The sequence below is a fragment of the Polyodon spathula genome, chromosome 13, assembly GCF_017654505.1.
Source record: "Polyodon spathula isolate WHYD16114869_AA chromosome 13, ASM1765450v1, whole genome shotgun sequence".
Taxonomy (NCBI): Eukaryota; Metazoa; Chordata; class Actinopteri; order Acipenseriformes; family Polyodontidae; genus Polyodon; species Polyodon spathula.
The window spans coordinates 17,402,280-17,428,438 of NC_054546.1; the positions used below are offsets into that span (position 1 = coordinate 17,402,280).

At 37.1% G+C, this 26,159-nt stretch overlaps 2 protein-coding genes across 2 annotated transcripts in view; both read right to left on the reverse strand.

The window, feature by feature from the left end:
- Window positions 1-17,290, reverse strand: part of LOC121326085 (tolloid-like protein 2) — a 91,762-nt gene extending 74,472 nt beyond the window's left edge. Inside the window, exon 1 of the mRNA XM_041269245.1 lies at window positions 16,892-17,290. Coding sequence (XP_041125179.1) covers window positions 16,892-17,084 — 193 coding nt within the window. The 5' untranslated portion in view covers window positions 17,085-17,290. The remainder of the gene's footprint in view (window positions 1-16,891) is intronic.
- Window positions 17,291-20,099: 2,809 nt separating this feature from the next.
- The window catches only part of LOC121325769 (transmembrane 9 superfamily member 3), a 28,661-nt gene continuing 22,601 nt past the window's right edge, over window positions 20,100-26,159 (reverse strand). The window contains exons 12-15 of the mRNA XM_041268766.1: window positions 25,987-26,133; window positions 25,110-25,193; window positions 24,313-24,389; window positions 20,100-22,523 (exon numbers count right to left, since the gene is read on the reverse strand). Coding sequence (XP_041124700.1) covers window positions 22,456-22,523; window positions 24,313-24,389; window positions 25,110-25,193; window positions 25,987-26,133 — 376 coding nt within the window. The 3' untranslated portion in view covers window positions 20,100-22,455. The remainder of the gene's footprint in view (window positions 22,524-24,312; window positions 24,390-25,109; window positions 25,194-25,986; window positions 26,134-26,159) is intronic.

Consider the following 26,159-nt stretch of genomic DNA (forward strand, 5'->3'; position numbering starts at 1 on the left):
GAATATTTTGCCCCCCAAATACCTAATTAAAAAGGCTCTCCCGGATGTTAGCACACTATCCGCCCCAAGGCTGCATCTCATTGTTTCTTCAGTGATCAAGCATTTTAGCCTGGCAAACTCTTCCACACATTTATTGCTGCATTATTAGTGTAGAAATTGCTTCCTACCCTCCGTTCTTAACTTGTTTTTAGTCCATTTGCTTCACTCAGGCATACTGTCAGAACAAAACATCTTAAGAAGAAATTCTTAAATTTGGCAACAACATCTACAGTAATTTCTACACTACAAACAACGAATCATGTTACACTACTGTAACATAGCATCAACTGTATTTACCAGCAGCTATTTATCTCTTCCAAACATGTTTCTCATGTTAGAATTAATCACAGCGAAAACATGACATGCTGCCATTTGGAGTTACAACGTAATTTTGCCTAAAAAAGATGTTGCAGTTTTAAAGACTTTTTTTTTTCTGTGGGCATTAGTTATAACATTGCCTAAACGTATAGCTGGTTTCACATCCAATTAGTGGTAATCACAGGCTATGAAACCAGCTAGTAATAAGTATGTTTTTGGTTCCCTGCTGTTAGCGGCTCGGTAAAAATTACTCAGAGATCAGAATTATGTAGAAGTTAACATGTTGCATTCTCAGCCAATCAGTGGAACATGTTGAAATCATACAACCTGTGTCTGTTTGTCTGCAATACAAAGACAGAAGTATTAAAGTTCTTCTCCTGTATTGCATGAGAAGAAATGCTGTCCTGTTACGTAATTAACGTTCCTACATGTCATACGCCGTCATAGATTTTTGACAGACTGCAAGTTGCTCCTGTCCAGCGTTACCTACTAAATGTTTTAGCTGTGGAAAAGTTAAAGCCGTTTTCCTTGAAAGCTGAGTTGGGTCGTTCTTTACTACAGGGGCACCAAGGGGATGATTAACTTCACAAATGATTTTGCCTTTTCAGTAATTTTTGTTTATTGCATGTATTTGCACGGTCAATTACATCAGAAAAGTGAATAGGTACTGTAGTAATTATTTAGTATGTACACGATGCACAACCTGAATGAATTCTGTTTATTAAATCATTTAAAATAGTCTTGCTTTATGACTAACACTTCTCTTGCTGCTACAGTACTTAGGCAGTCTCTGGATTTCATTCTAATGTCTCCCAGTCTTCAACAAAAATAAAAGGTCATTTTCAGAGAAAGCTTTTTTTAAACTGTTTTCTTCTCTCCATAATGGTTTTTAAACTACTGTATGGTGGGTATCCTGGTGTCTTGTTGAACTATATTAATCCTGAATCACGTCATGTGAATAACAATCCACTAGTGAAAGGAAAACAACATTAGTGAATTCAAACAGCTTCAGTTAATTAATGAGTACACATTTTACAAAACAGAACAGGAAATATAGGGCACAGTCTATAGGGTACAGGGAATGGGACACAAGTAAATACAGGACTGTCCTGTGAGAAATGAGATGCTTGGCACATATGGATGTGTGGACACTGTGTCTGCTTTCAAAAGAGGCCTGAAGATTTATTTGCTCCTGCACTGAATGGATTAGTTCATGCGATTGATGGGGAGGGTATTTTCGCATTGTCTTAAACAGAAACGAAGACGAAGAATGTGTATGAATGGATTAAGAAATAACGCTTACCCTGTCAAAAGCAAAAGTGTCTTCTTGCCAATGTGGTTAAATATTTAAATCCTGCTAAAGGCCCACTCTTGGAGGGCAGTCCTCTGTCAATCAAAAACAGAAGACAGCCCACCATCTACAAACTTTCTCTGTGCACATGCTTTTCTCCCACTATCTTTTGCTTCTATTAAGTGACTCTTTGTGCATCCTAACTCCTGTACACTTCTCTGGTCTGGTTGATACAGCTTACTCACAAACAGTACTTTAGCGCTATCAGTCCCTTCGCCATTCAGACCACTGGCAGAGTAGCTGGCTTCTGAGACACTTTTCTTAAAGAATTGTTGCACAGTTAACCGTAAAGAAGTGTGACTGAACAGGTTGTAGGGTTTAAAACACAATGCATTGCTTTCTGTAGCTTTCTGTTTTTGTTTATTAACTTACCCCTGGTCATAAATTAGTTTTGACAAGTTATTCCTGTAAAAATGACTTCTGAATTCATAACGTGGGCTGCTGGAATTAAACCAGTTCAATCAGAAACATTTCATTGGCTCCCCACTCCCCTCCCAAAAGCTCAGCATTTTGATTGGCTCATCTGCCCTACTGCTTGCTCTGGCACAGGTTTCAGAGGGACAGGAACAGGTTTATGAATGACCAGATATAGGATAATAAAAATATCTAAACAGTTGCAATTGTGTTAAAAGAAGATATTGCAGGAATATGTACAACAAATCAGAAAGCTAGGGGAATGCAATGAATGTGTTTTAAACCATACAGCCTGTTTAGTAACATTTAATTATCCCAGTTGCAGTCAGGATACAGACCTGGGATACATATAAGCCCCTTTCACACTGCCACTCCTACCCGTGTCCCGACCCAGGTTCTGGCTACCCAATCCCGTGTAGGTTGAAACCGTGTATCTGGGTTGTACCTGGGTTAACGTGGGTTGCAGCGACCCGCCTCAGGATGTGGGTCGACGCGCTTTGATCTGGGTTGAGGGAGACAAAATGCATGACGGCCATTCCTAAGCCAACAAAATGAAACAGCCACTTCTTAGTGAAGGCTTCACTTCTGCAAATAACATCTCTGTTTATTCTGTTTAGCCATATTTTAGTTGATTGAGACCCACAATGAGTCAGAATGCAGCAAGGCTAAAGAAACAATTGCTCTAATCAACATGTGGGCCGATGGTTCAAGCCAGAGAAATTTGGATGGAGGCGTCCTTAACAAGCAGTTGTCGGGGCATTGATATGCGTCTGTCACCCAGGTGAACCCTGCTTTATCAAAAGCAGTGTGAAATCGCGTGGCCGACCCTAATGACATCAGGTCCTGACCCGGGTAGGTTACGTCCCTGGTAAAGCATGACAGTGTGAAAGGTGCTTTAGTCTGATACACTCTTGCCTTGCTTTTTTCCAACCTTTATAAATCTGCCTTAGGCCTTACAGTGAATTTACACTGCCTCTCGAACTGCCAACTGTATTTCTTATTGTAGTAAAATGTCCTCCAATCTGCATGTAGTCCAAATAAAGCAGAATGCTATGTACACATTTGTATAGGTTAGTGGGATTCTTGTGATCAAGTCAATGTTTTTCTTTTTATTTGATTCACTGTGTTTATTCATAGGTTTGTATTGGGTAGGATTCCTTCTGCAAACCAGAGTTAGTCACTCTATAGTTAAAGGTAACAGACCTGAAAATATCAATGAAATAGTGCTGGGAAAACCTCTAGAAATATTTAAAGAAAAGCCTAAAGCTTCATGAATCTAAAATGCTCATGATAGAAGCGAGCAATGCCAAGAGGTTTAACTCAAAGGTTGAAGGGTTACCAAGCAAAGCAAGGGAATGAAATAGCACCTCTGAAATGATAAATATACCCATCGCTGTCGAAATTAATAGACAAGACTTGAGAACAGCCTCCAAACTACTGTGCACAATTAGAAGCAACCCCGCGTAATGTGAAGAGGTCTGAAGGGCTTCTTGCAGCTAGGCAAAACGGGCACAGCAGCAGCTTAGACAAGAACACCAGTAAAGCTAAAGCCATCTCTACCCCAAAGGAACAGAAGTGAGTTGTTTTTGAAAGTGCAAGGGCTTATGAAAGTGTAGCTTGCTTTAAGGAGTTTGAACATGAATTTATTGCTTATTTACTCGGCCCAGCTGTTCTCCCTGGGGAGCTACGTACATAAAACACAATAAAACAGAAAATACAGCACCAAACACAAAGCATGATCCCTTATAGGTGCCGATTACATACAGACCATACGAATTCGATGCAGACTTTTGCAGGAGGGGTTTGTCTCACTTTTTATTCAAAGGGAGATCCTCACGCAAAAAATGCATTTGGCAAGATTGAAGGTTTTTTACTACAGTCATGATTAGCACATAAAGGATAAAAAAAATGAAAGGATTATTTACAGGTACCTAAATGACATGCCTAACTGGTTTATTTTCTGGTTTGTTAACTTTATTGCATGTGTGTTCATGACGATTTGGAGTAAAGAGCTCTGTGAATCTAGTCCATTGTGTTTTGGGGAAAGGCATTACTAGGCACAACCTAGTTTGAATGAAAGTTTTTTCAGTAATATGGCATGAAACAGCAGGCTTCATGCAGCACACAGACCTAAAGTGAGGGTGAAAGCCGCATCAGGAAAAAAGTTCACAAAAGCAATACAAAATGTTTTGAAAACTCTGTAGTCTGCACAATAAAAACAATTGTTGTTATTATTATTATTATTATTATTATTATTATTATTATTATTATTATTATTATGAGTTTTCATACTTTTATATTTGTGTGGTAGTTTGTAAGGCATTTCTCATTGATTTAGTGCCATGCTGGGGCAAGTTTGTCTTTGTCCTTGTCTGTGAACATTTTAATTAATTAAAAAAAAAAAAAGAAATGATTATTGTTTTTAATATTATAGTGATGGAGTAATTCTGTGGAATCGTTTTAAACACGTTTCACTTTGCTTTAATGACTTGTCCGGGCAGTTTTGTCTTGGTCTGGTGTACTGTAATTTTTTGCTTCTCATCAGTTTTTGCTTCTTTTGTACTGCGCATGCTCGCCAATGTTTTACGTCTCTTCTTCCGCTTTCTGGGCCTGAATATCAAGCAGTCCAAAACTCCCGTCTCTGTCTTTTTTAACCTGACTTATCCCAAAGATTGTTTCCAACATACAATGAAACACTTTTCTTTAGTTTTACAACAGGTAGAATGGGTGCAATTTACATAATGGTAGAGGAATAATTATTCCGTATTTAAAAGAGAAACCTATATGTTAAATTATGCAAATTACGTTTTTTACATCATTTCAGTTAATGGACAGGTGGGACTGAAAGGTAGTAAAGGCGGAGAAAAATAAAACAGGCGTGCCTTTCTGGACATATGGAGAAAGAAGAGAAGACACACTTAACAGAACATAATACTAAAGCAAGTACAATATCGTCGCTTTATCCATTCGACATACTTGTCGCATTTGCTCTTCTGTAAGGTCCAAACAGGTGGCCCTTTGACCCCCTAGGGGTATACCTTCAGCGTCATCTGCGATTCCAGTCCATACTGGAATTTATTTTAGCACGAAGTCTGTTTGAAATATGTTCTCACCTCCTTAGGACTTTTTGAAACAGACGGAACCATTTTAAAAATCTCAATCCGACCACATCAACCCTTTTGATTTTTGCATGGGCGGTATATTAATTAGGCACCCATTTCACTTGCATAAGATCCTTCATACTGTCGGAATTCGGGTTTTGCCACTGTTCTCATCCTTTTGGGCCATTTTAGATTTTTGCTCGGAACACGAGAAACAGTCTGAAAGTTAAAACACTACCACAAAAGCCCTCCTCAACTGTCAGATTCAGGGCCATTGTGTCTGAAAAAAGTCCCTGCTTACATAATTTTAATTTATTGGTATTAAGCAAGTATAAATGGATTAAATTAATACTGTTGACTATTTTTCCAACAATAGTAACGCTACCTTCCTAAGATTATTTAGCTTATATGAAAATATGTAATATGAATGGTGTTTGTTTACTATTTCTCAAACACAGATAATTCATCGTCCCTGTTCCTAAAACATGTGTATCCCTAATCGTAAAGTAATGTGTTGATGGCATTTCTTCTGCTTTTACATTTTTGTAAAATAACTATTTAAAAAAGACAAGTAGCCAACACTGTCTTTTTTCATTGTATAAACAAGAGCAGCAATTTCTGATACTACAATACAATATTTTAACAATATCCTGTTTACGCACATGCACTAATCATCCACAAATGCAATGTCCTTTTTGTGTAGTTTGCGAATCTCAACTATTTTTCCTAAGAGATATAAGTCCATACAATATGTTACACTTGGCACTATCCCAGGGGAAGGCGTTTTTTTTAAAGAGAAAAGCCAGCCTTAATGGAGTACTGCTATATAGGGCTGCAGCTGGCTTGTTTTTATTATTGGATACTGGACAATGGAGATCTTGAGGCAATAAGTTCTTCATAAAGGAATTACACCTTTAATGACACACTATAGACATCTTTGGGGATGTCATTATACTACATAATTTGCATTGCTCCAAACTTTGATGTGTTTTTTCAAAGAGACATTTGTCTATGCAGTATAAAAATATTCAATGGGGCAAGATGTTCTTTATTGATAAAACAGCTTATTTAAAAACATTATATTGCCTAAAGAGAAACGTATTGACCAATCCCATGTAAAACATGCTTACTCAAAAGCTTAGCTGCTTTTTCAAACAGATGCGATTCTATAATATATGTGGGAAAATGAATTTATACTAGGAAAGCCAATTTTTAGACTTTATTAAAACCTGGAGGTAGCGAGGCTAGAGTCCCCAGTTCCTCCTCCACCGGCTTTTCCCCAGACCCAGCCTGTATATAGAATGGCCCTAGGGCTTTGCTGTACAGTTACCATATGTCATGGCCATCAACTTTATCATACTGATAGCTGTGATTTTGAATCGCAAGGGATGTATGGTGCTGACACACTGGTTTTGCTGGTGAATCAATCACTTCTTTTGAATGTATTTATGCTTTGAACCTGGAGTCTCTACTTTCTCTATATGACACTAATTCATTTAACACTGAAGTCTGTCACGTGATAACCTTAAATAAAATAATAAATATCTACTCCCAGAACGTGTATATGACCTTCAGACTGTGTATGGGAAGGGGAGGGGAGGGGAAGGGGGGTTGTCAAGACGACAGAGCTGCTCAAATCCACAATACTTGTCTTTTATGTACCCTTAAGATTAAGGAGATGTGAGGATCTGTATGACTCTCAGAAATGAATCATTGTAGCCTCCCGGTTTTGCCAATGGAATGCAAACCCTAACGTATACCTTCTGTTATTGTGCAAACAACGTTATTCTTACGAAGAAGTTCAAAGGGAACATTTGGAAACTTCAAATGTGGCACCAGTATGCAAACCTTGGGCTTTGAAGACTGCTGATTAATCTTTTAGAATACTGACAGCGTCTCAAAAAACGTCTGATCAGGTACAATAGTAAAAAAAAAAGAAATCTGGCAGGCAGAAACTACTTAAAAAGTGGTTTACATTAGTCTTCTACTGAATGCAACAAAAGAGAGTACAGACCCTCACTTCTTAAAGAATTCAGGTGAGGAATGTGAATGGGTGGGAGGCAAACAGATACAAGTCAAAGGGAAGGGAGTGAATGTCAGTCAAATTGTTCTTTTAAGTGTTTATTGTGGATTCTGTTTAGAACTCAGACAGTTCCTGAAATGGAAAACAGTGTAACTGAAACCTCTTTTTATGTGATGGGCCTCCTGTGTATAATGAAACTCTAGGACAGTTTTCTTTCTTTTCAGCCTACAGTATACTAACACATAAATTGGGAAGAACTGTAGAAGCAAATATCAAAACCTGAACCAAGTATATAGCTAATTTAAAAATGAATATTGATTCATAACCTTTTAGTATCCAGATGTCTACACTGCATTTCTGAGAAGCTCTGGATTAGTTAAATATGAGTCCAAAAGATGGTTTCCTTTTCCTACACCAGAAGACCTGAAAAATAGGAACTTGCACTCTAATTGGACGAGGGTAGATATAAAGGAGGAACTGAGGTTGACGTATATTCCTCAAGGCTTATAACAACAGTCATCTTAAGTTAAAGCCTTGTGTGTATGGCACATTGAGCCCCAGATAAAGTACAGTAGCACTCCTCCACACCAGAAAATGACCAGCAGACAAGGGAGGATGGGAAAGCTGAACATGTTGGGATAATCTACATCTGCCTTGCCTTGCATTGCCTTTGACATTATCAAAGCTCACGGATAAGGTATTCCTGCTGATTGATGTCCCAGCTGTGTCACTTCAAAGCTTTACATGCTGTGGATTCATCAAATGAACTCACATGATCTACATGTGTTTTAATTAAGACATAGCAAAGGGACTGTTGAATAAAAGCAGTCAATCACACATATCTTTGAAATGAGTGCTCAATGAGCACGAGGAGAAACGACATCGGCGACAACCAGCAAACAACACAGGAGTTGTAGTGTCATGTCCACAAGAGCAAAGTTAAGGCCAGGAAACAGGTTTCACTTGTGAATTCAGCTGGATTAAAACCTGGGTCTAAACTGCTGAAAGGCAAGAAAGGGAAGCGACAGCCCGTTGCTTCACCAAGCCTCATTCTCTGCTTTTTTTAACACTGAACCCACATACTGACCTGATTGGCTGGCTGTTAGTTCCAGAACAAAATATGTTATGGACCTGCTACAGATGCATAACAAAAACAAAACACACACACACACACACACACACACACACACACACACACACACACACATATATCATTGCAGACCCTACTGGCGCTTGTTAGATTGCTATTTCTGTTATCACCATGGTCCCCTGAGAAGATTCTGTCCCTGGGTACCATACCTGCTGTATTACACCGTGACTAATAAAGCTCAAGTAATCAGACTTTACCATTTAGCTACAGTAAAACTAGATTAGGTTTTGGGATCAATCAAGTACTAGAAACCAGTCAGACAACTACATGCCCTCCCTTCATTTGTAACTTTAAAAAAAAAAATGTTGTTACTGAATATACAGTTTAATTCAGGAGGTCTATTGGGAATCTCACATTGACAGTAATAAACTGATTATCTGAACAAATTGATTTTATGAACACACCCTGACCCCAATTAATTGTACATTACATTTCCATAACAAATATTGTCTGGGTGCCTCTTGCCCCTCAAAGCTGATGCAGAACTCAGCTTTCCACAATCAGTGAAATTCCAATCAAATCCTTAAAGATGTCCTCATGCTCTGCCTTGCATAAGGAAACAGAAGTCAAAGAATAAAGGAATAAGCCTGTGCATTCAAATCAATTATAATAACTCTAAATTCACATTGCATAACCTTGAATGGCAAGAATTAATTAAATTATCATGAAATGACCTATCAAAAATTAGGACATATTTTTAAAACAGCCAGTAAAACATTCAAAATATATTAGTTGAAAGGCCGTTCATTTGTAGACCATTTGCCAAACCAACGAGGACAGAACTCTTTAGCTTGCAAGTTCAAACTTCAACCAGACGACTAAAAATGCTCATGCAAGGTTTATCATTGAATTTGCTTTATTTACAGCAACTCTGCATGCAAGCCTTATAGTGTGCCAATGCTTTCTACATTGTTTCTTGTTTTATAAATTTAGTGTGCCCAATTTAGAACGTCCAATTACTCTCCAGCACCACAGTAACTGCCCACTTAGTCTTCAAGAGCACATGTCAGTGAGCTACTGGCATCTGGAGGATGAAAGCCAGCCCTGCAGGCATCCACTTGAGCTCACTGGGCACCTGTGAGATGAGCAGAAACAGTCCCTGCTGATTTTGCTCCAAGCCTACATGCTTTTACTAGGTGAACCACTGCGTGACCCGCGGCACGACTTTCTTTAATGGCAAATTAGTCAGCCAGCTTTGAGCAAAACAGAAAATCTGCCCTACAGAAGCTTGTCTAAAATCCCCATTGATGATTTCTTTTCCACAGGGAGGCCAAAAGCTAGAGGAAAGTGGAAGAATTTAACTTCCTCACTGGGGAAGGCATTTGAGACCATTAAAACAACCATTCTAAGAATTTTTACAATGCTCACATAAAAAAAAAAAAAAAAAAACCCTTCCTAACTTTTGTACCTTACATTTAGCTTTAGCCTCTTCACCAAGGCTCCTTGATTGAAGGGAACTAGGTAATCTTGTTTGGAAACTCATAAGGCTATGCAAGTTTCTCTTTATGCTCTCTGCTTTTTTTAATTGGAAGCTAAACAGCTGGCACTCTGGCTATCCCTTTGGCCTTTATTTTAAAGTCATTGTAAAACAATAAGCTCTTGGAAAAAGCAGGCAATTAGCTTCCCCAGTGCTGAGTCAGGACTGCATGGCTCTGCATGATCATTAATGCAGTGTTCAGAGGACAAGCATGGTGGGCGGCTGGATAACTCCACAGGTTACACAACCAGAACAAGCCTTCCCTATAAATCACAGTGAAAATATAATTACCTTTCAGAGATTACCCTTTTACACATGACCAGACAAATCAACAACTATTATGCTTGTGACTGGACATCTTCTGTCCTAATATAATTATACCCCCTCAATTACTGTAAAGGCAGGGAGACAGCTTTCCGATGGTTAGTCGTTTGCTTCTGTGATTCTCATATTTGTAAGTTAAAGTGGGAACTTAAAAAAATCTAAACCATAAACACTTTCCAGTTAGAATTTAGCAACAATAGCAGGTCATTTTCAGAAATACTGTGGTGGCCTGTTTTTTGGCAGTAATGAACCTGACTTGAAGGCCAAACTGGTCTGTAATCGCTGGTAATGCTCTGTGTGAAAGGGCATTACTGAGATTACACGTTGAAAACACTGAACAAGCTTGGGTGCATTTTGTATTAATATTATTTGCCAGTGATGCAGCCTACAGACCTAATAACCTTTTTTATTATTATTATTAGTGGCTTATTATTATTATTATTATTATTATTATTATTATTATTATTATTATTGCATCACCCTTCATGTTTTATTTCTTTAACAACAAGAACAGTACAGTTTTTTTTTTCTATCTCTTAGTAAAAGTTAGTTTAGCACATGGTTTAAGAGTGTTTAGATCAATACAAAAATATAAGTAGAAAGGCAACAAAACATTGTTTTTTTTTTCTTCTAAACATTGGTCTGAATGAGCAGCTTATTGTGGGAATAGAAAACCAGCACTGTTGCAGGAGGGACTCTGGATACACAGTGATCCTTACAAGAATCTTGTTTCTCCTGGCGAACATTCATGGAGTCATGTAAATGTTGAGAAATGTGTTGCCCAGTTGATTTACAGTAGGACCCATGTTGTGTAATTAAAAATGTCAAGAGTCTGCAATATGTTTAAAAATATAACACTGTGACATGGACAACACGAGACACAAAGGTAACACAAAGGTAACACAATGCATTTCTTTTAAACTTTGCAGGGTGAAAATCTTCTAACCGTATGATTTGATTTAATATTTATAAAAGGACTATATTTAAAAGAGACTGAGACATAACAAAAATATCCTGGTATTCAGAGTATTCTAAGACAATCTGGATTAATCTCCCACTGTTCTGCTACTGTTTCATAGTGCTACTAATAGTCAAATGGGTCTACTTGATTTTCAGATGTTTAACAATTAGAACAAAAAATGACACTGTAAACAATCAGGCTACGATCAATCCTTATGTCAGCTTGAAAGTGAAAATCCATTATACAGTAGGCTGATGTCAAGTGGCATTTTTGTGTATTAAAAACAATATGTTGATGTTTTAAATAGAACGATAAGGTACCTTAACATGCCTTTTATAAAGAAATTGGGTCCTGAGTTTTTAGATCAGTGGCTGACTTTTCCTCACAGTGTCCTGAGCATTCCTCTCACACTTGAAACACCATGAGATTGTCAGTTGACTTTGCCTATTGTTAGAATAAAAGAATATAATAAGCATATTTTTGAGAACTAAAATATGTGCAACCTAGAGCACGTTCCTGTGTGGTATCTTTTAAAAGCTTTTTAGGATTAATCAGGTCGATGAATGGTGTATCTTTTGGCTTCAATTACTACAGGCAATTCACTCCCTGTTGGGATCAAGAAATGGATAAACGGTAATCAACGACAACTCTAAACACTGACATCAACTTTTATGTCTGGTTCTATAACCGTTCTATTATGTACTAATTATGTAGAGTTTGGCATATTGTATTCCTATACCACATTTTTATTACTATTTTTATTATCACAATGTAATGGCAGACATCAAACTGCAGCGATGATTGACAATGGCAATATTATTATTGGATTAATAAATACATTTTAGGGGCTCCCGAGTGGCACATCCAGTAAACGCACTCTGTGTGGAGTGCAGGATGCACCCTATAGCCTGGAGATCAGCGGTTCAAGTCCAGGCTATTCCACTACCAACCATGGACAGTTCCCAGGGGCCAGCACACAACTGGCCAAGCGCCACCCAGGTGGGGAGTGCTTAGGTCAGCCAGGATGTCCTTGGCTGACCACACACCACCAACTCCTGTAGGCTGGCCAGGTGCCTCCGGGCCTGCCTCTAAGTTGCCCAGAGCTGCAAGGTCCTTCGATGCTGTAGCTCTGAGGTAGCTGCATGGCAGGCCTGCAGAAAAAGTACTGGACTGCTGACAGCACACATTTCAGAGGACACGTGTGTCCATCTTCATCTCTCCCAAGTCAGCAAGGGGGTGGCAGTGGTGAGCCAGGTTGAACTTATGAAATAAATAATAAAAAATAATAATTGGGGAGAAAACAAGAAAAAATAATTTGCATTTCCAAATTAAAATAAATAAAAATAAATACATTTTAATGGAGAACACCCTGCAAGGTTCACAAGAAGTGCATTACATTACCTTTGCTGTGTCTTGTGTTGTCCATATCACAGAAGTATATTTTTAAACATACTGTACTGTGGGGTTTTTTTAGGCACAAATCATGGATTATAAATCAACTGGGCAATATATCTCTCAACACTTACTCAGGTGCGTTCACAGGGAGAAAAAATTAAACTTTTAAAGATCACAGTGTATCCAGATCATGGTCCTCCTGCATATATTCCTCCTGAATATATTGGAAAAAACAAAGGTTAACAACATAGGATGCAGCAAAAGTATTGTGTTAATTGTAAACACTCAAGGTGCATGCTAGTACCGTTTTTTTAAGTAAAATGTAGTATGTTTACATGCACTTAGTGGTCTGCATACTACAGCACGCATCCTGGCTGTGTGAAGTCAGCTGTCTTCTATGGGGAGTCCGTATGTGAGTATCGCATTGGCTCTGGTGCTCCCTTGGGTTAGGGATGCAAAACCGCTCTCGAGTTCCTGAGTGTGAAAGAGGAAGCTGGCTCGGTAGTGAGATCGGAGGATGCCCACTGAACCGTCAGTTCTCCTGAGCTGTGTGGGGAATTGCTGCGTTGATGACTGGACATTCCACATTGGGATAAACATTGGGGGTAAAATAATTGGGACACTAAATAAAAAAATACTTTTAAAATCAACCTATATTGTTTAAAAAAAAAAAAAAAAAAAAAGGTGCTACTGTAACTGATTTCTATAGACTTTTTGTTAAAGTATTATCTTGAGACTTTAATTTTGCACTGCCGTGACATAGTGCCAGCCAGGAATCAATCTCACAGCCACCGGATAAAGTGTCATTGCTGTGCACCAAACCTAAACACTGAAGACAGCTCTAGATAAGCTTAGGGCTAAGGCTACAGACTGCCAGAATGGCTAGGAGCTGCAGGCAATGCCTAAGTTAATGCCTAAGAAAACGTACACAACCTCTCCACTTACAGTCCCACAGTGGTTAGCCAAACAGGCACAGCAAGTGTGTGCCACTGTATGATACATGACACTGAAATTGAAGCCAGACCTGTCCAATAATCAAAGCTTATCAACTGAAAATAGCCACTGCTCAAACATAAGACACAGAAAGGGTGTTGTTTTATTTGCAAACCCCCTCGCACACCCACACAGCAGGCCTGGATGCAGAGCTCATGTAAACGGAGAGTATTTGCAGTCATTAGCCCAAACTGTCAGCACTTTTACCTTAGATCTAACCTTGAGTGGGATCACATTAAAAACCTCTCATCACAGTTCAATTGAACAGGATGTGATGCAGAGTACCTGCAGGATTAGAGGAAGTATATGCCTTGCACAATGGCAAGGCCAAGAAAGAACCTTTCTGTTCCTTTGGTTTATTTTAGAATGTGACGCTGACTGTGGCCAAGTCTTTCCGTGTGCAACAGAGTATCTGAAGGAATGAATAGCATAAGGCTTATTGTTAAGACAAGCTGGGACAGATCTTCTGTTAACTAGGGGAACGAGGCTGATTAGTTACTTAAATAAATCTCCTTAAAACACTCAACTGACTTCAAGCAGGAATAATCATTGTAATGCGAACAAAATACTGTTATATAGTCGGCTATACCTTGGATGAATAAATTCATCTGTAAAGGAAGGCGGCGGATATTTCCAAATAACACAACTGAAATCGTTTGTTTCCACAATTTTTAAATTTTTTTATATATATATAGGACGTTAAAACATTTTTTTTTAGAAAATCAGTAATCGGACTTGAGACTTGCAGTAGCCCTGCACCAGACCTGGGTTTCAGAACCTTTATCTTCAATAAAGTATATTATTTAAATGATCAGAAGCCAGGAGTTTGACTTATTCATGCTGCATTAGCAGTGATTCTGAGCAGATTTACCACAGAGCTGACTGTGCAAATTCTGAAGACCAGGACTGGATGCAGAACTAGTGCAAGTTTCAAACCCAAGAATGTGGAAGCGCAGTTAGGCCTCTGCACCCCAACTATTATGCTTCCATATGAGTGATATTATAAGATTTACACTACTACGAAACAGTACTACAAAACAGGAACGAGAATAAGTACCTTTTGCGGCATAAAACTAATGCAACACTAGTAACAACACTTAACTTTATGTGTTAACTTTAATGTTGTGCAAACCATCTGCATTAAATCAATGTTTATTGTGAACTTCATAAATCAAGGCCTGGGTTCAAATCACAAAGACCACCCACCCCCCACAAAACCATTGGCACACCAATCAGTCATTGCTTGAGAAAAGAGACGCGGGTCACAATTTTGATTTACACAAATATGAGCTCTTATATTATGGTGCTGTGTCCGAGTGTACTAAGTACCGCTGTATATTTCATGCATACAATGAGGCACAAAAACACTGTAAAAGGGAAATATTCAAACATTGAAAAATTACCATTCTGACCAGCTGGATCACACGGCGTTGGAATCACACATGGCTAATAGAGAATTTCATTGTGCATTCTTGAAAACTGTGTGCAGCATCACATAAATTAGTCCAGCATAAAGTGACAGTCGACCTAAGATACTAGTAGTTGACTAATCGCACATCACATGATTGTGCAGTCATTCTGAAGGGTCGATTTCAGATGGACAGAGGTGCAGCTGCAGGTGCACTTAAATGACATTTGAGAACATTATGACAGTTTTAAAAAATTGCAAGCAGTTTCAAAATACAGAGCACAAAGTGTTACAAAACATGCACAAAGAGAGCACCAGACATTATCAAATACGTGATTTATTAATATGGCGACGAGTCGAGCTATTCCAGACCAATTTCTATTTAATCCGCAGTCTGCCGCTGTTTCAAGGGAGAAGTGAAGGACACGAATGGAGACATGCAGATTTAAATTTTGTTTTCTCTCCTCTTTCTCTTTCTTCCAGCCTGCGAGTGGCCATGGTGTGGAGCAGTCAGGTGCAGATTTGCTCTAGTACATTAAAACAGAGGCGATTGTCAGCTTCTGCAAGAGTGCACTTGAGCCATGAGCTGAAATCACTCATCTTGTTCCCAGGCCATGAGTCTTTGCTGGCCTTAACTGTGACACCCCACCCCCCACCCCCCTCCACCTCCACCACCAGAAAGGTGGTCACACAACCCCCCCATACAAAGCCTTTATGCTTCTTATTTGGATAATATGCAAGACAATGAAAATGATTTGTGTGGTATTTAGAATACAAAGTGGTGTCCCTTCCCCCCTCAACTACACACTTTTGTATTTATGAATTAATTAAAATAGAAACAAGTACAGTACACTCTGTGTACACTGGCTAAAGGTCAGACTACTAGTTTTACCTTCCAATAGGAGTTCAATGTTAATTTCACAACCAAGCTCTGCATTTCTTTTTGCAAAATCTACCAAGAATCAATATGTATTAATGTGGAGAGCACGGTATTTTTTAATGATTTAACTATAAGCCAGTCTTTTAGCATTGAGTCCAGAAACAGAAGGAAAACTGTGCTTTGCAGTTCATTGAATTTTATTTATATACTGTACCCCGTTTCCCCCCAAAAATGAAAATTTTGATTACGTACAGTACAACCTTTCTGTAAAGATGTAGTATTTATTTGGGCTACTTTTATTTTGCGGATAACCATCAATATTCCCTCTGTGTTCTGTGGTGCAGCGTCAATAGTATTACGTCTTCGTGAGAATTTAGTAATACTAGTACTACTAGCTAGCATGTTTCTTAATGCGAAAACTGTCGATCAACTGCTGAAATGCGAATTATTATGCATGCACGTCATTTTTCCTTTAAAATGGGTAGTATGAGTAAACGTACAATTAAGTGCAATTCCGTACTGTTTCTAGACCAATGAGCAAATGATAACGGTATTGTAACGCTGTATCAAACCTAATACAAAAAAAAAAAAAAGTATGACAGGCAACACGTGATATTTGCTTACTTCGAGATTCCAATAAACAATTGCGTATCTAATTCGCCTCTAACAGATCTTACAGACGCCTCTACCTGGAAGATAGGGTTATCACCGTCCATCAGTCCCTGCTAACAGTTTTCAAAGGGCATTCGTCATTCAGTTTTAGGAAAGTGTGAAAACAATGTTCAGGCTACTTTATTTCACTGTTGACTTCACTTGTAACTTCAGCGGCAATTCGTACTATATATGTGCAGCACTTAAAAAAAAAAAAAAAGTTTCAATAAACCTTCCGAAAAAAAAAAAAAAAAAAAAACACAATGCGTTTGTACTTCATTTGCATTTGAATGCAAATATCGCACAAGGCTATGGCTGATTGTTGATAAGACAGAAAATGCACAGAAAGCGGTGAAACTCAAGTCATCACCAGACAGTAGTTGATGAACATTTTGCATGCACTTACCGGCTTTGCACGGGTCCTTATAGTTATAGACGTCTTCGGGGTTATCTGGGTCCATCAAATATTCGAAACTACGAGTAGTGTTATAATCATAATCCACAGCCTCACTCCAGCGAGCTGCTAATATCACAACTAGCAATGTTTCTGCTAATGTCACTGTCCATAAAGTCCTCCCAGTGAGTCCACTACAGCACATTGCTGTCAGAGAAGTAGTGAAACCCTCTTAGTTAAAAAAAAAAAAGGAAGAGCGATTGGAAGTCTAAACAGTTTCGACTAGCTTGTGAATGTATAGCTAGCTCCGATAATGGACTTTTTGTGCTTCTTATGTTGGCGAGGATGTGTTTCAGCGCTGTGCCCCGGTTGGCGTGATTAATGAGCAAGCAGAATCTGCAGCAGGCTCTCTCTCTCTCTCTCTCTCTCTCTCTCTCTCTCTCTCTCTCTCTCTCTCTCTCTCTCTCTGGGGCGTTTCTATTCTCTGTCAGTCAGTCTTCCGCTTCAACCAATCCTGATGGCACAATACATACTGAACTCATAAAAGTCGTATTGAACACAGGTTATCGTTGGCTATTCAGAGATGAACGATGTTACGCAGAAGTGAAATGAGATTGGTGGCCCAAATATTAATTTTTTCTTTTAACTGTCTAAAAATGTATTAGTCCAACACTATTGCGTCATACCGAACTGAAGGTTAGAACGTGATTTGGGAGATTTATTTAAAAAAGAGAGCGTTCTAGAACAGGTGTAGTTTTATAATACATGGTTTCAAAAACTATTAAAAAATAAAGGTTTAATAAATATGCCATTTAGAGATGCGGGTCTATCTTCCCTACAGAAACGGTGCACGTACACAGGACAGCTCCCGTGCTCCCGTGTCATGCAGCACGACCTCAAAAACAATTACTTTAAAACACTTGCAAGTGCCATAAAAATGCCTAAATGATTAATTAGGGTTAACGTACCATGAGAATCTGGAAATGAACTGAAAATTAAAAAAAAAAAAAAGTCCACATACAAAAGTGTATTTTAAAACCTTATAGACTTAGTCTTAAACCTTCTGTGCTGTGAATTTTCAAATCGATTTGTAGAGCTACACTTTTTCTGATACTGTTAAATCACTCACAAGGGTAACACAGCTTAATGCTTTAGTGATTTATCTATCTACACACACACCTCGTTCTTTAAAAGTATGTACAGTGGGTTACCTTGAGGTTTTTGACATACAAAATCTATTGCTAAGTCAACTCTGAGTACTAGTCAGGTGTCAGGAGAGCATGTTGATGTTAAAATACTCCAACGAGTTCCTCTCTAGTTTATCCAGGGGTTTAAACCCTGGCTAGATCAACGACACTACGATAAAAATCAGGATGCTATGCTTGCTTGCTAAGTGAAAAACATTCTTGGGAGCTCAATTTAACCGGCAATGAATACACGGAGTCCTGTACTTTTATCATGCCCCATGGCACTGAGAGTGTTTGTTGTTACCTATGACCCAGATACATTGCCAAACAGTTGTTGAATTAACATAATAATATGCCAGCCCAGCGGTACTGTCAAAGGGAAATCCTCAAGCCAAAAACACTCTGATGGTGACATTATTTATACCTGGCAGTGTTTCTATCAAATATCACATCTTCTACCTAAAACGCATCAGCTATAATTTGACTTGTTTTAAATGCATGTAAACACATTTTTTTAAATGAATATAATTAAGTTTGATACTCCTGAAACGGTTCTTTCTTTAGGATCACAGCAACCAAACATCAAGTTTTTATAAATCACGTGTCACTATTTACGAAACTGACTCTGTAGTTTTTGAATAAATCACATTTGAAATCTGTACAGAAAGTCATTGTAGGTGTATAAATGTTTTAGTCATTGTGGAATATTGAGTTTAACTAAAACTAAAATCAGTGGATATGTGTGGTTTTGTCCTCATGAATGACATGCAGTATCAATCAGTATCTTAAATGGTGAATTTGACAGCATAGTGATGGCAGATTTATAAACTGGTTACTACAAAATGGTTCACTGTAGCACACTTTTGAGTATCAAACAAAGCCAGTATGTAAAAATGTTTGGTCTTTAACTTCCAGTAACCCAACAGTCAAATGACCATAATATGACAGCCATATTAGGTCATAGGGTGAAGTGAAGTGTGTCATTAGATTGAGTTTTCATCACGGATATCAGCATCTAGAATACTTTATGAGATAGTAACTGTTGGTAATTGCAGATTTGCATTATGTGGGGAAGCAATGCTGCACTGATAAACCTTTTCACCAGTGATACAGTAGGCTTATATGATATTATCTATTCAAATAGGCTTGCAACTTCTTTACCTTATTGCAATTCTCTTGCATACAGCTGTATATGTAATACCCAAAAGGAAATACATTAGTGAGAAGTCAGTGTATTGGAAAATACAACAGTACCCATATAATTGATTAAAAATGTGAGTGTACTGCATCAACATGGCGGTGGTATGAAACAATACAGTACAACAAACTGCTGCAAAAAACACTGGCTAATCAATCATAACCTATTTAGCACAATTACTTGTTTACTCAAATTGGAGAGAAATTAAATGTGTGTGTGTGGGGAACACATCACAGAAAGAAATAATTCAACATAGGATATTTGGGTTAGTAGTTGTATTTGAGTGAACTTGCCAAAAACATACATTGAAGTACTTGTCATGTCTTATATTGTTTTGTGAGATTTACTCAAGCATTGCAAGGAGCCATGATTTTATGGAAGCAATTACAGTACTGGTATCCCATCTTTCAATAATGACCACACTGATACATTTCTGTGTGTGTGTGTGTGTGCAAATTTACATATTTCTCATGTTAAAATGATCTGTTTATATATAATATTTAGATAATCACTTGAGTTACTAGTATAAACAGGTCTGTTGGAGTTCAAAGACTGTAGGAGTGAAGACCAAGGTGTTAACATTTTCTTATAATTCTTTTCTGCTCAAATCTCTTTGCTTGTTTATTTTACTTCACAGAAAACGCTCCATAGTAAATGTACAGAATTACAAGGACAATTTGCCCATAGTGGAAAATCGAGCCTAAGTTGTATCTTACTCAACCTCTTCCTGTGTTGAAGGTCAGATTCACTTTATGCCCGTAACAGACAAAAATAAGTATCATCCCATTGTATCCTTTGTTGTGTAAGAACTTTGAAATACCTGAAAACACTGATGATGTTTACAGCCCAGTTTATTACAATGGGGGGGTGGGGGGGAACACCCTCATATAGTCCCTTACAAAAACAAATGATCTAACAACCCAGCTATTGCAGAGATAGAAAACAAGGTATTGTTCTGCTTGTTTTATTAATCAAATTGCATGAGCTCACACTGCATTTTCAAAGTTCTGAAAATGTAGAAAACAAGGATATAACCAAAAATACACAAATTCCAATATGTGCTAATAATGCTGACATCCAGAACATGAAATATAAACAATCATAACAAAAAAATCAATAGTATTGCCCCTCCAATCCCTATGAAGAAAAAACACCCATCGATTTAATGCAACTGTGTTTCTATTAAGAAAATGAATGTACAAATGGTAAAATCTGTAAGTTACTAAAAACAAAAGCAAACTGTGATTTAGTTATAAAAATAAGAAAATGTAAAGTGAAGACTATCTTTTAACCCTACATTTTTACAACTACTGAGCGCGACCTAGCAGAGCTTATCAGCATTTACTATTCTGCCCATTTTTCTTGCAGAAGAGTTAAATCAGTTTAGCAAGATACAATAAACTGTCTGTATTCACAGAACTGTTGCAAATATACTAGTGACATGATCCATTAAAACAAACAAAAAAATGGTATCGTTAAACAGTATTGAACACCTTTTAGATACTGTATCAAAATGTGGACAAATAAAATGTGTAATCTGAAAGTTTTTTTAACAGCATATTCAGTTTTTTTACTCCAAGACACTGTATTATACATTAAACTTTAGATGGTAAACACTGCATTAGAAATGCAAATGTATCTACAAAACATTTTAAAACAGATTATTTAGGAACTGATACTATATGTGGTATAACAAGATTGTATGACAGTTATAAATGTTTTTGTACTGTTACTGTAGCTTGCAGAAAGGAAGATATTTGATTACTTCCACTTGCACAGACACTACTTAACTTGTTTATAACCTGTGTGGTACATATAGCAATGGGTTGACCAGAGCTGCTAATGAACGATTCCAAAAAATATATCTGTACAATATATAAGGGTCACTAAAATTTATAAGCAAGAATACATTTGTCTGAAAAGTTTATTTATATTATATGAACACTCTAAAGAAAGACTGCTTTAGAAGATGTACATAAACTGTTCAGGAAAGGTTAACAAAAAAAAAAAAAAAGTACAAACTTAGTTTTTAAAAGAAAAAAGAAAAGCATGACACACACATTATGATAAAGTTCAATGTTCATGCAATGATGAGCAAGATGACAAAAAACCACCCAACTCCGCCCCCCCCCCACACATTTCTTTATGGAATATTTCTTTTTAAGAAAAAGTACTCTGTAATAAATCTGTACATCCAAATACATCTGGGTGCTACCTCAAGTTCCATTATTTGAAGGTTATATACATGTAATATCCCCTATCGATATAATTTCTTAAGTAAAGCCTTCATTCAAACCCAAACATAAAACATACAAAAAATTAGGATTTGGGAAGAAAAAAAAAAAAAAAAAGGAAAAGGAAAACAAGGACCACATCAGACATCCAATTAAAATAATGTTACTCAGACCTCAAAATATCTAATAAAAACAAATTCACCAGTCACAACAGTAACCTATGTTCACTAGCTGTACAGTACATTGTAGTGCAGAACACCGTTTCTGATCTAAATGGAACCTTTTCTTTGGATGGATGGATTTAAATAACCAGTTTACATGATAATTAATATCAAGATAAATAGGTGGGAAATGGTATTGGTCCAGCTATAGTCAAAGCTGATATATTACATGCACTTTTTCATTTTTACAACCTTGGGTGAATGCAAAGTTAATGCACACAAATTTAAGCAGTACCCAGAGTTAACATAAGAGAAAAAAAAAAAACCAAACAAAAAAAAAAAACAGCAGTACTTAGCAATGGTTACTGAAACTAGAATTATTAAGGCTTTTTGGATGAAAACACACCAGAAAGACTCCAGGTCAACTAGTTTAAGCAGCCAACTTTCCCTCTTATAATAGAACAAAATGCTTTCAATAAACTGTTTGTCCTCTTCACTGAAGAGAGCTAGACGATTCATCATTAATGAGCTAGTTTTTTGGGGGGAAATTAGCACTGTATTGTAAATGCATACTGCATATAACCCAAGCATTTGCTCTCATGAAAAAATGTTGAAAGCACTCAATAAGAACTTAGGATCGATGGAAATAGATGTTTCTTTTAAGTCATCCATAAAATGGAGACCCACAATGTACCCAGTAATATACCCAATCTCTTCTTGCAAAAGGAGTTGTGCAAGTTCCTGCCCAGTAAGAAAAGCAGACACTGATCCACCGTTCCCAGTGCTGTCACTTCTACTAATCAATTTTCACATTTGTGTAGATCTTTCTAACGAAGGCACTTGTTCCCATGAAACCAACAGCTCCTGTAAAGAATCATTTTAAAAATGTATTAATGTCATTACATTTAATCGAACATGAGAAAACTAGAGCAATTAAAAAAAAAAGCACTAACAAAAACAGATTGTGAAAATTCTACATGAAAATGTACTAAGTGTATTTTACTGTTCACTGCAACACACTGCATATAAATGTAATGAAAGTTTAAGAAATCTGTTTCTTTCTTAGCTGACTAGTGTGGTTCAAAGCAACTTTTTTTTTATTATTTTTTTTAGTCAACATAAAATCTAGATTTATACAATGAACCTTTGTAGATCTGACACAGCAGGACTCTATTGCTCCTGAAGACTGGAGATCATGGAACACCTTTGTAGAACCCACATAACGACAACTATTGTTAAGACTGCCACATCTACATTATACTTCCTTTTATCTACAGCTGTTCAGAAATTAAAAGCAAGCATGATTAAAAGAACATTTTCCTGCCAATAAAGTACACAGCATCACTTCAAGTGCTTGGCTGATTAACTTAAATGAATACCAGGTACTGTGATTGCTGATGTGGCAGCAGCACTGTCCCGCACAACTGGGGCAAACTCCTCAATCATCCACAAAGAGCACAAGGCATATCTTGATATTGTTTTACACCATCAACAGGGACCACTCTGAATCTTTTCTTTTAGCATTTGTAATTAAAACAGACTAACTTTAACCAAGAAACATCAGCCAGCAAGTATTGACAACAAAGTTATATAAATAACAACAAGAGAATATTGGCCACAGAACAGAGCCAATATTTTAAATGATCAGATTTGTGTAGGGCCATGTTAAGAACGGTTACTTGTCATGGAGGGGAGACAGTAGTGTTTCTCAACTTTCCCCGATCACATCATATGTGTGCGTCCGCATCAGAGGTCCCTCTAACATTGTAACAATAATTAAAAAATACTATACTTTAACAAAAATAATTTCTATCTGAACTGTGGTTGTTCATTACTGTTAACGTTGTCTAAAAGGAAAGAAAAACATTTTAATTAATCTCACAAACCCTGACTAATTTAAGTATTGTACTAAATTCAGCTTTTTTTTTTTTTTTAAATATAATATTGCGATATAATCCAAACACAACATACTTTGAAACAAAAGAAGGTAAATCTGTAAATTTAAAACAAACAAGCAAAATGTATTGCCTTCATTTTTAAATCAAGAAAACGTGAATACAACAGGCCTACTTCCGATAAGGCTTAAAGTGTGTATCCTAGCAACGTGCTAATCCACCGTACTAGCACTAAAAGAAGCGCACTCACACACACTCAAGGTTTTACTGCAAACCGGCAACAATTCAAACTGGGTTCTAATTTGATGAACAGATTCACCAATATGTAATCAAAGTCCTTAAGTACAGATGATCAGAAGATCAGCAACTGATGCATTGACTAATTGTTGCACCCTCATTTCCCCTCACCTCTCACACTATCTTCTGATGTTACTAGATGGAAGCATGTCAGGTAATCGACTGACTGTTTTTTGACAGGAGAAGCCAGTAAAGGGGTGGAGACATTGAAATGATGTAGGAAGTGTGTATCTTTGAAAACTGCACTTTGAGACCTATTAGGGAACGGATGTGCACGGTGAAGACATTTTATGTAACTTCTGTTGGCTGCAATCACCAAAGTTAACCAACCGAGCAGTTGAAATGATCTCTCTCTCTCTATTTTAGTAAATATTAAGAAAAGGTAGAACAATATTAGTAACACACATATCCAATAACACAACACATGAGATTTTAAATTGAGCTTTAATGATTTAACTTACCACACATTATCCCCAAAGTAGTGCTGAACACTGCCATATATCCAAAGTAGAATGATGTTTGAAACAAGCCATACATCCTAAGCAGATAATGTTTGACAATTAGACACATTTAAAAATGATTCCTGATTCTTATTACTGCAACACTGACAGCTAGTTTCACAGACCCTGCTTAACTTTAATCTTGGACTAGCTTACCTAAATTAACACTGGGTGCTCTAACTGCAATAATAGGCTTTCCACTGTTAGAACAGGCTTTACAACAAAACGTACTGAAAATAAGAAACATGCATACACAGTATTAATCTACAGCTATTGCTAATAGTTTAGCATCACCTAGAATTTTAGAATTGAGACAAACATAATAATAATAATAATAATAATAATAATAATAATAATAAACAACTATGAATAATTTAGATCTTTTGTTTAACAATGTTCTAAAAAAAAACTACAACAGTATATTACAATAGTCTACTGGAAGCCTTATTAGTAGTACAGTATTTCATGTTAGATTTCAAAATGTCATTTCTGTAAGTTTTTCGTTAAGTATATGGAAAACTACAAAGCAGTATGTTCATTTAAGATGTTAACATAACATTATTCAACAGGTTTCATTCAACTTTATGAAGCAAAATGTGTTATTTCTACAGGGTCATGCAAATCATTTTTCCTACTATGTTTTTTTTCTTGGTTTAAATGTTGCCTAAAAGCATAATTTGTGCTACATTCATCTACTTTTACATACATTCTCAACAAACACCTGAACAAAATAAAATGGTACCTTAGTGTACACTTACTTTGTTTTAAAGAAATAGTAGTAGAAGGAATACATATAAACATAGACTGCAGTCGAGGCTGCAGAAAGAAAGCTTGTCCATTGCCTGTTTTAATAATAATAAAAGATATATATATATATATTAAAACAATTATGTCATAACTTTAAATAGAAATGTACCATCCCCCTGGGTTTTTATGAAATACATCTTTAGTTTATTACAGGCCTCTTAAATATGTGAATTATTTTCCCTTTCTCTGCACAAACAAGCAAAGTAACTGATGATCACCCACTCCAAGTTTTATCACAGTTGGCTAAGTACTTCTGTAGAGATCAAATATGCAAGAGTGACACTTGTTCACATAGACAGACACGCACTTTCATATATACCCAGATTCGTATACTTTCAATATCTAATCCTAGGACTTAAAGAAATGAGCTATGAGATAGCCTGAAAGAACTTAATCTATTTAGCCTAGAACAATGAAGAATTAGGAGGGAACACGACTGAAGTCTTTAAAATCTTTTAAAAATCTTTTAAAAAAGCACTGTACAGAAACTGGATCCAGAGGTCATAGTTGGAAAGGAATACTTCATTCACACAGAGAGTGGTATGGAATGGGCTACCTTGTCAAGCGGTTGAGGCAGAGTCACTGCATCCTTTAAGATCCAACTTGGCAAAGTTTTGAGGAACCAGATGAGCATTAGTGGGCTGAACACCCTGCTCTCATTCGCAAATTTTCTTATGTTATATGAAGATCACAAGTGTGTTTGGATATGAAGAAACAAATGTACCCTCCCCCTCATAAAACGTAGAAGCTAAAAGCTGTTTAATTTATTCCCCATAACAAACTGATCAAAACAGTTTTATTTTCAACTTGCATGAGAATACTACTTACCACCTATAGTCTTCGGCATTGAGCAGAAAATAGGTGCACACAATGGTCACACAGACTGTCACAATGCAGAGAATGACCAGGACCAGCATCATGAAGCCATAGACATAGTAGATCTTGTAAGCCCAAAACGAGGTGAAAATGAAATACCTACATGAAGAAACAGCAGCAGAAAT